At 39.4% G+C, this 15,749-nt stretch overlaps 1 protein-coding gene across 1 annotated transcript in view; it reads right to left on the reverse strand.

Moving 5' to 3' along the window:
• LOC136879245 (aldo-keto reductase family 1 member B1) overlaps nucleotides 1-8,605 on the reverse strand; it is an 81,970-nt gene extending 73,365 nt beyond the window's left edge. The window contains exon 1 of the mRNA XM_068229084.1: nucleotides 8,564-8,605. Within this exon, the coding sequence (XP_068085185.1) occupies nucleotides 8,564-8,605 (42 nt within the window). The remainder of the gene's footprint in view (nucleotides 1-8,563) is intronic.
• Between the last annotated feature and the right edge of the window lie 7,144 nt (nucleotides 8,606-15,749).

Consider the following 15,749-nt stretch of genomic DNA (forward strand, 5'->3'; position numbering starts at 1 on the left):
CATACATACATACATACATACATACATACATACATACATACATACATACATACATACATACATACATACATACATACATACACACATACATACATACATACATACATACATACATACATACATACATACATACATACATACATACATACATACATACATACATACATACATACATACATACATACATTACCTCACAAACCAGATTCACGACGAAAAACCTCCAGATAGCACTATGCTACTAGTAATAATAATAATAATGGCGTGAAATCTTTGGAGAGACCTGGTGCAGATCTCTTGAGTTGATGCCTATAGGTGACCTTCGTGTAATGCTACCAGTTAATATAAGTTAATACCAACAGAGCAACAAGGTTCTTCACTGACTATCATCCCCGGACAGATAGTTGCTTAGCAGACGATTGGCACTTGATATTCGACAATGGATAGTAGATATTTTTCTCTTTTTCGATGGTAACATTCTGGAACTTGTGTTGTATAAATAAAATAAGTGAATGAAATTATCTGTACTTCGGTTTGTCGCTGTTCTCGCTACAAACAGTAGCTCATCTTTCGTCGTACTTCGTATTTCTTGTGCACATTTATTACAGATCCAGATTTGTCGTATGTAGGGGGAATCTTACAGCCTTGGTACAATTCTTCTTCTTCTTCTTGTTATTATTATTATTATTATATGTGTGAATAATCCCATTAGGACTACGCAAATTACTTAGAGACGTATATTTTCTTTCCTTTGTGCCCATATTTTTTTATTTTACTGCGGGATTTATTTCTGTCTTCAGACCAGGTTGTTCCAGTCTTCTTTTTTGGTCTTTCCTCTTGGTCAACTTTTGGATCTGAATATTACCCTGTTTTAGACATCTGCTGGTGTAATTCCTGTCTACTTCAAATTGGTTTTGATTTCGCCAATCCATTTCATTGTGTCTGTTTTATCTTTATCCTGTTTTCATAGAAGTCGACTATTTGTTTGGTAAGTCTGTCTGGATGCATACTTTTAATATGTCCATATAATCTTAGCCTGCTTCTAATATCACTGTGAATATCTGTGTATTGTTTGATTTCCTGTCTGGCTCTAAATTGGTATTGTCCGTCAGTGAGTTTTGGGCCTAGAATTTTTCTTATGATTTTGCGTTCCCTTTTCTCAATGTTTTCAATGTCTGCTTTCCTGTTCAAAATTAGCGTCTCCGAGCCATAAAACATTCTCGTTTAATGACTGTATTGTAATGTCCTTGTTTTATGTGCTTGAAAATACATTCTTATAGATATTTTGGGTTAGTCGATATGCAGTTTCCATCTTTAGGCATCTAATTTCATAGGCTTTTGTTTCGAGTCCATTTTTCGAATTGCTTCATCAAGATAATTAAATTGTGATACTCGTTTAATTCTATCATACTTTGTTTCCATGAGTTTTGGTGCATGTTTGTTGCAGGTCATATATTCTGTCTTTTCAAAAGATATATGAAGGCCGACTTTTTCAGCAATTTCTTTCAGGAGTTCAATCTGAGTTTGGGCTGTTGAAATGTCTCGGGTTAATATTTCTAGGTCGTCCGCAAACGGTAGGCAATCTATCGCTAGTTGTTCTCTGTCTAAAGTGATTGGTTGGTGAATTTTGAGGACCAATTACTGTTTGTGCCATTCTTGTATCACCTTTTGAAGGACGTAGTTGAAGAGTAAAGATGAGAGGCCATCTCCTTGTCTTACTCCCGTTTTGATTTCAGAGCGATCTGAGGTTTCCTCCCATGAATTTAACCTTGGACTTCGTGTCTGTCAGTGTCTGTTTTATGATTGCATATTATTATTATTATTATTATTATTATTATTATTATTATTATTATTATTATTATTATTATTATTATTATTATTATTTCAAATTCGAGTTAAATAATGTATAAACTGTAGCACCTAGCTTAGGGGTAAGCAGTTATTAAAGTTACAGTATGCATGTATATTTACTTACTTGTTTCAATATCACGTGTAAACGTCAGAGCCTATTTTTATGAAACTTAGCATATATTTTACAATTGTGTTAACTTAGGTTCTGGGATAATTAGCATTACGATACTCAAACGAAGAAAGGTGGAGATGAAATGGTTTCTTGGTTTTTTGAAAAGTCAGCTTTATTACATTTTTTAACTTTCGAAATAACACTTCAGATTTCTTTTTGAATATTTTATGTCATAGCTATTAATAGAGACAACTTTGACTGACATAATTACGAATAACTTAAGAAATTGGCTATTGCTCATAATTTAAATCTTTCATTTTCATGTTTTTCATATGCCTTATCTTCCTTTTCCTGATACGTTGATTTCTCGAAGAGTGGGAGCTTTTTCTCTCAAGACTGGAGTATGTTTATCTAAAACATTGATCATTACTATTATCACACGGGCATTCTTTGAAGATTTTTCTGTCATTTTCGTTTCTCTTCAGCCACAAGACTAACGTCGATGATAATTAATGCCGCTTTTAATAATCCACATCAATCTTCATACTCCAACACTACTCAGCTTTCGAAAGCGATGGTGTCAATCATTTGTCTGCTTTTAAAACCTCTAATAAAACAGATTCCTTAATTCTTCAGTTCATGATACCCTTTTGTTCTCTGCATAGAATTCTCAATTGTGATAAGAGAGGAGCTAAAATGTCTTTCCTCGAAGCGGTAGGTATATTATCATGGTTGTCGGGCAGAAAGTGATGGATGATATTGACAGCAAATATTGACTGAATGAGGAGACTCCCTGTTTATCAGCAGTTATTAAAGCACTATCGGAAACAACTCGGTGGGCATCAGTTGACCTAACATATGCACTTTACGTTATATTTAATTAAAACAGATAAGAATATATTTGAAATTGTATTATTTACTGGTATTTAGCATGGCCACCTGCCAGGTCCTTTCTCAAATAACAATACTTCACTTTTCCCCCAAGGAATTATGAAACAGAAGAAGATCTAAAGCTTTAAATTTCCCGCCTCAAAGACGAAAGTGGAGAAATGGGCCTTTATCTCAATATTAAAAAAGACCAAACTTAATACTATGGATGAGTATGGTACAGTTTATCTAAAGCTAAATGGGGAGGAGATAGAGAGTGTGGAGGATTTCATCTTCTTGGGAGCCAAAATAAGGCAAAGTGGAAATTGCGGTCCTGATGTTAAAAGACGGATTTCGTTTAGACGAATCACTATGATGACTATGCCTCCCATCTGGAAGTGCAGGGATATCAGGTTGGCTGCGAAGTACGGATTAGTCAATGAGATTATATTCAAACTGTTCATGTATGGATGTGAGAGCTGGACACTGAAAGAGGCAGACAAAAGGAAGATCGACGCCTTTGAGCTCTGGTGTTGGCGAAGACTCTTACGAATACCATGAACTGCAAAAATCACCCAATAAGGCAGTTTTAGAGCGCATCAAGCCCCGTATGTCATTGGTTGGTAAGATTATGAAGTTGAGACTAGCATACTTTGGCTTGTTATGCAGTCGGATGTACTGGAAAATCAATTATGCTAGGAATGATCAGCGGTACAAGAAGACCAAGTCGCCAGAGGACTCGTTGGTTAGACACAATTAAAAGAGACACCACCCTCACCCTGTAACAACTAAAGTGTGGAACAGGACAACTTGGAGAGCGCTAACTCATAGAATCACCGATGGTCGGATTCGACTGAACGTATGACATCATCATCAACTGAGTCTGAGATTTTTCCACTTGTAACTAGCTCCTCTTTTCGAATATCTTGTTCAGCCTTCCATGGTTACTCGTATGATCAAACGTGTAATTTTAGACTGAAAAACCTAGAGCTATTTTAAGTTGCCATATCTGAGCTTCCCTGCCGATTGTCATGCAGTTCGGAGAGTTTGAACACCACTACTTCCCTCATCAGTCACAAGAGGCTGAATTAAGAGCTGCTTGACATGAAGCAACGGACTCAACTCAATCAAGAAATTCAAGTGAAACTGTTGAAGATGTCACACGTTGACCACGTGACACTCTAATATCTGCCAACCATCTGCCTGGGCAGTATTCGCCTTAGCAATACAAGACCCAAGGTGGTGGTGGTGATTATTGTTTTAAGTGGAAGTACAGCTAGGCAGCCATCCTCTATATAACACTAATCAGAGAAAAAATGGAAGGGATCCGACACTTCGAAAAATGAAGGCATCGGCCAAAGAAAGATAAGGGCAACGAAGGGCGTGAAAATGAAAGACTCCCTAGCCCTCGCAAACCTAATAGCGTCGGGGTCGGAAAAGAACAAGAGTTGACCAAGGGAGGTCGGATAGAATAGTTGAAAGTGAGGAGCTTAGCACAAGTAAGTGGAAGCAATGCCAGGACTCAGCTTAGGGCCCCGTGGTCGCCAACCCACGCTCCTAAGTTAAGAGCCCGTGGGGCCCCTTTTAGTCGCCTGTTAGGACAGGCAGGGGATACCGTCGGCGTTATTCTACCGCCCCCACCCATAGGGGGAAGTCAGGATCCAACGAAAAGCTGTATGTGCCACGGTATTTCTTATTGGGAATACAAATCTTAGGTACGGAGGTTAAGACAAACAGGAGACCAAAACAACAATAGTTAGACTGATGCCCAGTACAGCCTAAGCCACTGACGAGTGCAGACGTATTGAGTGGAGGGTCCCTGGAGTGGGAGAAGGGAGTGCAGGTGTTGAGTGCAGGAAGGTACTGAGGAGTTTACCGGCAATGATTGGTGTGGAACAATACAGGGCGATTATAGGAGGATGGCAGGGAAGAAAGAAGAAGTGAAATCAGAAGGGTGTAAAATGGAAATGGAAATTAAAGGAGAATTAATGCTATCAGCGGCGGTGATTATAATATTGCTATGGACTGGAGGGGTCGAGCTGAACCCAGGTCCGACATCTAGTGGAAATATGAGCTGGGATGACATGGAAGCAATCAGAAGAGTTGTTAAAAAGGTGGTTGTAGAAGTCTGCCCCTTTGAGCAACTCAAAAATATGATTCAAGAACAAACGAGGGAGTTTGAAAAAATGAAGGGATGGTTCCGAGAAAGAGCAGACGACACAACATCTCAAGTGAGGAAAAATGCCGAAGAAGTTGCAGAATTAAGGGAGAAAATAGGACGATTAGAAGAGGACACGCTGAAACTGAAAGCAGAAGTGGAAGCCAATACTTTATATCGCAGGAAGAAGTGCCTATTTATATATGGTGTGCATGAGGAGATGAGAGAGGACAAAGTGCTTACTACCTATAAAGTAGTGGACTTAATTCAGGGCAAAATGAAAGTTAATTTTAGTGAAGTGGACATAGGGATGTGCAGAGAGTGGGAAGAATTAGAGGCAACAGGCCTATCAAAGTACAATTGTTTTCTACGCTGATGGCTGATATTGTGGTTGGCAATGCGAGCAACATGCAGAGGGAAAGAATATGGATCAAGAGGGACGTGGGAATGGAGGCGATCAGGAGCGAAAGAATACTTAAGAGCAACTATCAGAGGACAAGAACTAGTGGTGTCAAGCAGCAACTGGAGTAGAATCTGGTCTGTGAATAGATTGATGGACCTGGAAATGAAGATAAAACAAGACGAAGAAACAGAGAGAACTGTAGCGATTAGTGGGGAAGATAGGCAAGCGAAAGGTGGTGATATGAGAGAAGAGGGGGAAGGTAGTAATGTTAATACCAAAACCAACAATGTGCTGTGCGAAAAGAGACAGGGAGAGGTGCCAAGTGAAAATGCGATCATAAACACCTATAAGGAAGGAGCAGAGGATAATGGGGCGAGAGAAGGTAGGCCTAGGGTCACAGACACAGTCACAGCTAGAGTCAAAGGGAGTCAGCAGAGTGGAAACAGTGAAGAAATGGCGGCTCAGAGGGAAAGGGAATGCTCGGAGGCAACCTGGAAGAGAGTAGAGCAGAACTGGAACGAAGGGTGGAGCAGAAATTTAAGTAGAAGCCTAAGAGACATGTGGGAAACAGGAGGAAATAATGAGGGGACTGCTACAAAAAATAAAAACGCTAATAAAGTTAGCAAGAAGTAAGAGAATTGTTACGGTGATGGTGGTAGTTAAGAGATGGAGTTGGTGTTTGTATAGTGAAGTTAATGATAATATCTGGAGTGAATGGTAATATCTGGAGTGTATTGGACTGTCTGCAAGTAAGGTAATTTGCAAGAGTGATTTGTTGAGTGAATTCAATGGTGATGGGGTATTTGTTGGTATAGTAGGTATCGTGAAATGGTTATTTATTGCTGGTATATGAGGAAATGTGTTTTGGAACAAAAGTTAATATGGAGTTTGACTTATGTTACCGGTATTTGTGTTAGTATGATAGGTATAGTAATTGGTATTGTACCAGGAAGGCATAGGCCCTGGCACATATAAATTATAAATTTTGTTTTCTAGCATACAATTCAGTTCTGATACGTGAACAGCTGTGTGAGAGAATGTTCTCATACCTACTGCACTCCGCGAGGGAGAACGCAAGCCAAGCAAGGTCAAGTGACGTCACCGCCACCCGCAGCTTAGTTCCCCTACAGAAGTTTCTCGGCTATTTAAATGAACTTTTTAATGCCTGGACCGATTAACACGAGACCAACGCTGAATTGTAGCTAATGTTCTGGAAGTAAAATCCTGTAAATTTGAAATCAATCCGTCCAGTGGTTTCCGAAATATAATAATTTAAAATGTGGGAGGAATACTCGCCCCTTCATCACCTGATTTCGAGCGCTGCTCGCCAGACCTGTATATATGGGCTAAGGCCATAACCAGTCCCGTGTACAGAGTGTGTGTGCACAGTGTGTGCAGAAAGTATGCTCCGTCGCTATTCGCGAGGACATAATCGTGGCCGCAGTCAAACGCTGTTGAAATAGTAAAAGAACGTCGTACCGTACGTAAAGTTTCCGACGCACCGCGACGACGGTAAGATTCTAGACGTTTCTCAAGGTGAATTATCATAATGTAATACTTGTGAATTTATTAAAAAGTGAAGCTATAATTCGAAGTGAGAATTGAAGTGTCCAATATTTTACGGACTAGTACACGACATCGTGAACTTTACTATTTTCACATATTTCTAAAACTGCGATAATATCCTACATCATTGCGTGTGGTAAACTGAAATCATAATTTAAGACCACTTAAACCAGTCTATGACATATTTCTCTTACGATAATATATCAGTGAACTGTGTGTAACTTTATTTACTCGACATTCGTCCCATAACAGGGCAAGACTTAACTATTTTCCTTGTGCACTTTCTCGATCTTTCGATCACCACTGTGAGAAACCCAGTAGACATTAAGGACTTTTTACAATAATATTAAATAGTACGGACTAGTGTGGTGTACATACTACCATGAAATCACCTTAATTTTGTGAATAATATTTGTTCAGAGACTGTGATAAAGACTGTTACAAATCACATTTTCAAGTGCTTGTGGACTGTGTTTACTACTTTACAATCGTATTTAAGACATAATTAGTGACGATTATGAACTGTGTTAATTCTCAAACCCATGAACTGTGTATATAAGAACTGTGTTTTCTTCAGCATGGACTGTGTATGTTAGTTCAACACCATACAATCAGTGTAAGAATAGAACTGTGCATTACGACGGTGTGTAGTATTAATATCCATGATATCTGTGAATTCAATAGTGCCAATTGAACTTTCCGTGTTCCGACATTACCTCCAAGAACAACGGAAATCTTGGCAAAAGTGCTACGAGATCCTGCTACATCAAACGTCGCTTCCAACGAGGGATTTACATGGTTTCTTCAGTTACGGTACCCATCGAGAGACGTCGACGTGGGAGATAGACGTGGTATCTTCACTGAACATCGCCGGTGCTGAGTTCGAGCCTTCGTCCGCACTCCGCGGAATGTTCCAGACACCAAGTCACCAACTCCAACACTTGTAAGCAGATCTTCTCGTATTCTGAGTGAGTAATCACAACTGACTGACTCTTTACAAAGCACTTAGTCCAGTACAGTGCTCTTACAAGTGCTTTGTGTGGATATCAATTCATAATTTTATCGTCATTTAAACAAAGTTCAGATTTTGCTATAAATTCCTTTTCAAAGTCATCAATTAATTAAATTCACTTTACCTAGATGAACTTTAGGATTTTCAAGTGCTTTCTTAATTTCATTTTCTTCAATTCAATCAAAGTGAAAGACATTCAGCAAGAGATCAAATATTTTATTAATTTATCAAACTTTCCATGACAAGTGTGCGTTCATTTTTGTGGTTTAAAATTTAGAAAGACTGTAGGTCAGCACCATAAATAATGAACTGATCCCAGATGCAAAGTGATATTTTGTGTTTACATTTAAATTAGAAAGACTGTACGTTGTTCATGTTCTATGGAAGAATAATTATTATTTTGATATTCTCAAGCAGACAGACGTCAAGAAGATCACAACATAAATCTTTTATTTTACATTTTTGGCAAATATTGGCTACAAATTCGAGTTGCAATTCGATTGCAGGGTGACATATCTGTGGATATTGTTAATAAATTTTACAAAAAAAAAGTATTACCATCTATTATTCGCCCTGCGATACCATCCGTCTCTGTACCTGCTCCAGAAAACACCGAATACTACCTGAGACCTTTCCCATGCTCAAACCCCACAATCATTTCCCGGTACAGAGAGAATAGACGTAATAGATGGCGACCAACGGTCAGGGCTCGATTGGAGCGCCATAGACATAATAGTTGGCGCGGAACGTGCTTAGGCCTCGATTGGAGCCGTGCCAATAATAATAGAAGGTAGCCAATGTACAGGGCCCGATTGGAGCCACGATAAACTCAGAACAACCTATTTGAGCACCATAGTCATCATGAATAGTACACCACACGATACGAGGCATAATAAATTTCAATTAGAGTACAGGGTTCGAGTGGAGTTACTACGAACGCGAAGAGCTTGTTTTATCTTACATTTGACTTCATCGAATATATCAGCAACATGGATAATTTAATGGCAGCAATCGAAGCTCTTAGGCTTAGCATTAACGATCAGAATGCTAAGATCGATAGATCTAACAGCCAGATTGCACAAATTACCACGCAAAATGAACGCGTTAAATACGCAAATGGTAGAGACCAATAACCAATTACAGGCTCAAAATAACCAATTAAAGACTCAAATGATCGAGTCTAACAGTCACAATTACAGGCGCAGATAGTTAACTCTAATTCTCAACTTCAACAACAAATGCAGGCGCAATTAACAGAGTCAAACAGTAAGGTCGAGGATTTAACTTCTAAGATCGACAGGATCTTGGAAACTAAATTTGCAGAGGCCGATAAGGTTATCAATAAAAGGCTCACTGAATCCAGTGCTCTTATAGAGCAACGATTCCGTGAAGCTGGAACTCGCCTCGAAAAGAAACTAACGGACTCCAGTGCTCAAGTTGAAGCCACATTAAAAAACATGCGGGACCAGTTCGTTAAAAACTTAGAGTCTATCAAGAAAGAGATCAAGACAGAGGTTATCAAGTCTTTAGACAAAGATCTTAGAAATGTTCTTCCTTCTGTTCAAGCATTTTCCATCGAACTTAGAGACTTACGAACGGAATTTCAGGAGTCCCATGGTAACATCTCGCAAGCTCAAGTAAAGCTAGCTCAGGTTCAGAAAAACCTTCGAGATGCATTGAAAAATGACGTAGAGAAACTACGAAGTGAGATAGGGCTAATTAAAAGTACTCAAGGAGAGCTTGACAAGCGTATTACAGGACAGCTAGACAGCACTCATACACAGATAGCTGCTTTCTGTAAAGACGTGCAAGTTATCAAAGCTGACTTGAGAAACGAAATAAAAGACTTAGACGCCTCAATTAATTCCAAAATTGAGAATATATCTGAAGAGGTCAATCAAATTAAACTAAGAGACCATACGACTGACGTCACAATTCCTGGTTCGTCGAGGGAAATACATAGCACAACAACCCTCATCAAAGTACAGGATGACACACCAGTCAAATTTTCAGGACGGGACGAGTACACCGCCCGAGAATTCCTGTTGAATGTCGAAGATTACCTGCAAGAAAATAGGGTAGAAAACTTAGAGTCGTGTCTAAGCTTCTACAAGGATGAGCCTTATCATGGTTCATAGCTTTTAAGAGCAGCTTTAAAAACTATGAAGACTTCAAACAGGCTCTTCTTAAAGGTTTTGGGACGCTGAGACGCTGCATGTTATTTTTAAAATGGATTCGGCACCACATCTCGTATATCTACAGTATCTTGAGGGGAGGAACAGAGAGAAGAGACGGGGGCAATCCATTTAAAGATTGGACGGACTCCTCGTTTCAAAACAGGTTTCGTCCGGAGGAGACTATGATGCCCCCGTTACAATATTAATGGATGACCGACTCGAGTTCCTTACTGGTAGAAATAATCCTGTTTCGCTAAGAAATCGTCTAATTCAATGAGGATTTCAGCTGCAACTAAAATTTGGCGCTCTCGTTCATCCTTTCCTTTTCCGTATCGGCTGATACATTCGAGCGTATGCTCGAAGGCTGATACTAATAACGTAACCTAACCCGACGAAACAAAATTAATTAGGTTTAATCTGAGAAATAAGGGGTTGTGATATAAGATATGATTGAAATGACTATACAACGATGAGAAAAGTCATTATAAAACTTTTTAATATAAATGCGAAATAATTTAATAAATTATATTCTTCTTAGAAATCAAAAGACAGTTGGCGGTTCCAGACAAAACGTAAACAGCTGAATAACTTAGACACACGTGACTGTCGAAATTTTCACTGCATTTTGGATAAATTAAAGACAAGCTGCTGTCGAAATCATCACTGCCTTCTGAATACTACTTTCAATTACTCCCGAGGGGAATAATAGGAAGAAAAAGGAGCTTCAAGAAACAAGGGGTTTCGAAACCAAGAATTAGCAATGGTGCAACAGGTTAATGGCAATATCACGGTAGGAGTTTTACCATGTTTTCGTAACGTGTGATATTTAACGAGAATGGTTCACCCGGGCATGAAATTGTAATTATTTAAAAATATGTGGATCTACGGGAGGCGAGAGAGATAGTAGCAAATTGAGGATTTTGGAGGTGCTTTATGAATTAAAAGAGGCTTGCAGAATAAATGCCGGACCGAGCGAGTGGCTCCGCGGTTTGGGTTACGTAGCTGTCAGTTTGCATTCGGGAGGTAGTGGGTTGGAACCCCACTGTCGGCAGCCCCGAAGATGTTTATCCGCCGTTCTCCATTTTCACACTGGGTCAATGCCGGCGTTGTACATTAATTAAGGTCACGGGCGCTTACTTCCCACTTTGGCCCTTCCCTATCCCATCGTCGCCATAAGACCTATCTGTGTCGGTGTGACGTAACATAAGTTGTTAAAAAAATGAATGTCGAAGAACGTAACAGCCTATAAATAAAATAGGCCAGTAGTATACGCAATGTATATTCTGGACCACAGCGTCAGCACTTTTTCTTCTGAGTCAGCACCCGAGGTCATTGACCCCATGACGTCATGACCACGTAACCGTGACGTCACATTGTTTACAAACAAGGCCACGTGCTTAACCACGTGCTTTTGACAGCTGTCAAGATGTCATCTTGACGGGCCCTAACCTCACGTTTTTAGACAACAGAACGTCGCTAACCTCACTGTTGCCATCTTGACAGACCCTAACCTCACTGCTGCCATCTTAACGACGTGGAGCGCGGAATTTAAGATCCACGTGCTTTTGGCAGCTGTCAAAAAGCACGTTGCTAAGCACGTGGCTTTGTTTACAAATAATAGCACGTGGTTGTGACGTCACGGTCACGTGGCCATGACGTCATGGGGTCAATGAACTCGGGTGCTGACTCAGCAGAAAAAATGCTGACGCCATGGTCCAGAACATACATTGCGTATAGGCCTGCTACTTAGGCCCTATATAATATGTTCATCGCCTGCATTTACTAGTTCCAAATGGTGATAAAAATGTAGAATGCACTTATTTGTTTAGCCTCATAACTTCTAACCCTGATGTCTGAAATTATCATTCACTTTATTATCGTTTCAAGCAAGTACAATACCGGTACTTATATAACAAGATACATCTTAAGAAATATTCTACTTACCCTCGAGGTGCCATATCCCAGTTGTGGATAGATCTCTCCATTATTAAATTTCACGGTTGGAACGTTGCCTGGTTGACATTTGAAGCTTCGCACACAATCTCGTTGATAAGGTTGGGCGTAAGGGAGAAAATGCTTGGTAGTAGTTTCACCAAATAAGTGTAACGCCCGTCGAAAATCGTGGATTGCGGTGATCGACATTGTGGATGATGGCATAGTTTCCCAGGGAACTTGTTCCTTAATTGAAAGATGACATATTTTAAATATTGAATAGATTTCAACATTTTATGATAACTACAGTATTTATTAAAATTCTGGGTGAGACTAACAATATTCACAGAATTGTTGTTCTCGTTCGGAAACCAGGCAAGTACGAAGCGTATTCGAAAAGTTCCGATGGGCTAATTACATTGATATTTTAATATTTTATTTATTATACAATCTTGCTGCAACAGCTGCAGGTTGCCCAGAGACAAAGAGTATCTCAACAACAATAATGGATATGGATCCATTAATATGTTTTCATAATGGCGTATAAATATAGAATAATTTCCCTGTTGTGAGTTTCACAAAGGTAAAAGGTCCTGTCAGTTTCAGTTACTGTGTTGACGGGATGAAAGTTCCTCATGGGGATCACTGTATGTAGGCCTACCTAGGTGTTAATGTAAGGAAAGATATTCATTGGAGTAATCACACAAGCGGGATTGTAAATAAAGGTACAGATCCCTTCACATGGTTTTAAGGGTAATTAGGGGTCGTAGAAAGGGTGTAAAGGAGAGGGCATATATGTCTCTGGTAAGACCACAATTAGAGTGACGTTCCAATGCGTCGGCCTCTAACAGGATTACTTGATTCGAGAACTGGAAAATATCTGGGTGATTTCCGACAAAAGAGTAGCGTTACGAAAATGCTTTCGAAAGTAGGAAAGATCACAATATGAAGATAAATTTGGAGTTCAAGAGGAAAAATTGGGGCAAATATTCGTTTCTAGGAAGAGGAGTTACGGATTGGAATAATGTACCAAGGGAGATCTTCGATAAATTTCGAAATTCTTTGAAATTATTTAAGAAAATAATAAGTAAACAATAGATACGGAATCTGGCCCCTGGTTGACTGCCCTAAATGCAGATCATTGATAGATAGATAGATAGATAGATAGATAGATAGATAGATATATAGATAGATAGATAGATAGATAGATAGATAGATAGATAGATAGATAGATAGATAGATAGATAGATAGATAGATAGATAGATAGATAGATAGATAGATAGATAGATAGATTGATTGATTGATTGATTGATTGATTGATTGATTGATTGATTGATTGATTGATTGATTGATTGGTTGATTGATTGATTGATTGATTGATTGATTGATTGACACTTAAGCTGACTGTGAAGAAACTTAGAATTCACATTTCCTTTGACATCTCTATCTCGATCAGGGAATACTTCAGATACAAGAACATACGAAAATAATTTGACGAAAGGGCTGTAATCTAAAGGATATGATTATTATTCCCAATTAATTGACTTAAATGAACGCTCCTTCTTCATCTCCACATCAATGAATATGTACACTTCACAAATTTTCTCTCATCCTCAAGCATCTCACGTTTGATGAGACGTTTCTACTGAGTGTGACATTGTTTCTGTTTATTTGGCGCCTCTCTTAGAAGATTTCTTGATATTTCTTAATCCTCCCCCACTCCTAAAGTATTAACCAATTAAAGATTTGAAGTGAACCGGAACAACTGGAATTGGCGTTAAAAATCGTTCCGTTTCGTGAAAAAGTGACCAGATCCGTCCCGTTTAAAAAAAAAAAAAATTACTGTGTTCTCATTATACTAAGAAAATTATAAAGAGTTAACTAAGCAAAATAATTACATCGCTTTGCAAAAACGTGCCTTATAACATGTAAAAACAAATAAGGGAGAATAATAAATATATCAGAACTAATAATTGTTATTGAAAGGGTATCACGTTTCAAGTACCTGGGAAGTTGGTTAGCTGGTTGAAATCGAGAATCGGCATTGCAAAAATTGTGTTTTTTACTTAAAACATATTATGTGCAACCATGACCTTTGATTCGAAATTCGTTGGTGTACTGTGAAGTGTTATGCGTTACTCGTGCTGCTTTACGGAGTCGAAGGTTGAACGCTACAACTTCGTCGATAAACCCACCCTGAAATATGGATGTATCACAGAGCGTTCAAGATCGTATGGGAAGACCGTATCACCACTGAGGAGGTACCCCGTCACACCGAGAAATAGTGTAAATTCTTAAAAACAGTGTATTTCGGTCACATATTCCGAAATAAAAAATACAGCCTGATACAACTGATCCTAGAAGGCAAAACAGAAGAGAAACTTGGACGTGGGCGGAGAAGATTATTCAGAACACAGATTCTCTGACAATGGTCATAAGTCCACTGTATGGCATATCTAATATAGGAAACACAATATAAGAAATTCGTTAGTATTCTGTGAAGTGTTACGCGTTACTCGTGTTGCTTTACGGAGTAGAAGGTTGAACGCTACAACTTCGTCGATGAACCCACCCTGAAATATGGATGTATCACAGAGTGTTCAAGATCCATGCTACTTACCAGCCTTCTGTGAGGAGGCGACACCACAGGAAAAAGGAGTAGATTATTGATAATCCAATTCATGCTAATATTCCTCAACATAAAATAATAGTACTGTTAAATCATAACTGGATGTACTTATCACATTAATTGTTAGCCATGTCTTTCCAGTGCTCCCTAGGTAACGAATTTGGCATTATGCAATCAGAATAAAACTCGCTAAAGACGCAATAACAAGAGAAGAAAAGTTTCCTTCAAGTCCATGGGAATGACTTTCGCGTCCTCCTACTGAACGTCGAGGGAAATTCTAGGGACAAATCTGAAGTTTTGTCGAAAGTACTGCTTGAAAATCAACTGTGTTACAAGAAACCTACATGCGTGAAGAGTAGGAGCTATATATTAGAGGCCGTATCTCTATGTATATCCTAGTTGGGTAGTCTGCATCATCCCCAATTAAGCGTCGCAACCTACGCCCTAAGCGACTTCTCAGAGATCATTGTTGTGCGCATGCGGGACGTTATGTTACTGGTGGTTGAACTCAGCAAGGTTAAATTGGCCAACATTTACTAACCCTACAGGTCACGCTGGCCAACTCCAGTGCTGCCAGTGATCCAGCATCCAACGCTTTTCTTCGGAGACTTAAACAGTCATATTCCTGAGTGGCGATACAACAACGAGGTCGACGATGACCGTCGACTCTGCGAATCGATGGAGCAGAACTCGGTGTCAGTTGTGTACAGTGCATAAACCAACGGTACATTCAAATCTTTCACTCGGGGTAATGGCACCAGTCCGCACCTCTGCCTTGTGACAACGCCAGCAACATCTCCTGTCTTGGAATCAATACATCAAGACATTCTACATCGTTTTACGCGTAGCCAACACTACCCAGTCCTAATCTCCTATGGACTCCACATTTCTATCATCCATGCAGCCCTTGTTCACCGATGGAACTTCCAGAAAGCCAAGTGGGGGAAGTTCAAAGACACATTCGATAGTCTGAAGAAAAACATCCTCGCCGTATCCGGAGGCTGCTAGAAACTCATGAAAGCAGTAAACCAGCAGCCAAAACCA

Source organism: Anabrus simplex, chromosome 8 (genome assembly GCF_040414725.1).
Source record: "Anabrus simplex isolate iqAnaSimp1 chromosome 8, ASM4041472v1, whole genome shotgun sequence".
NCBI lineage: Eukaryota > Metazoa > Arthropoda > Insecta > Orthoptera > Tettigoniidae > Anabrus > Anabrus simplex.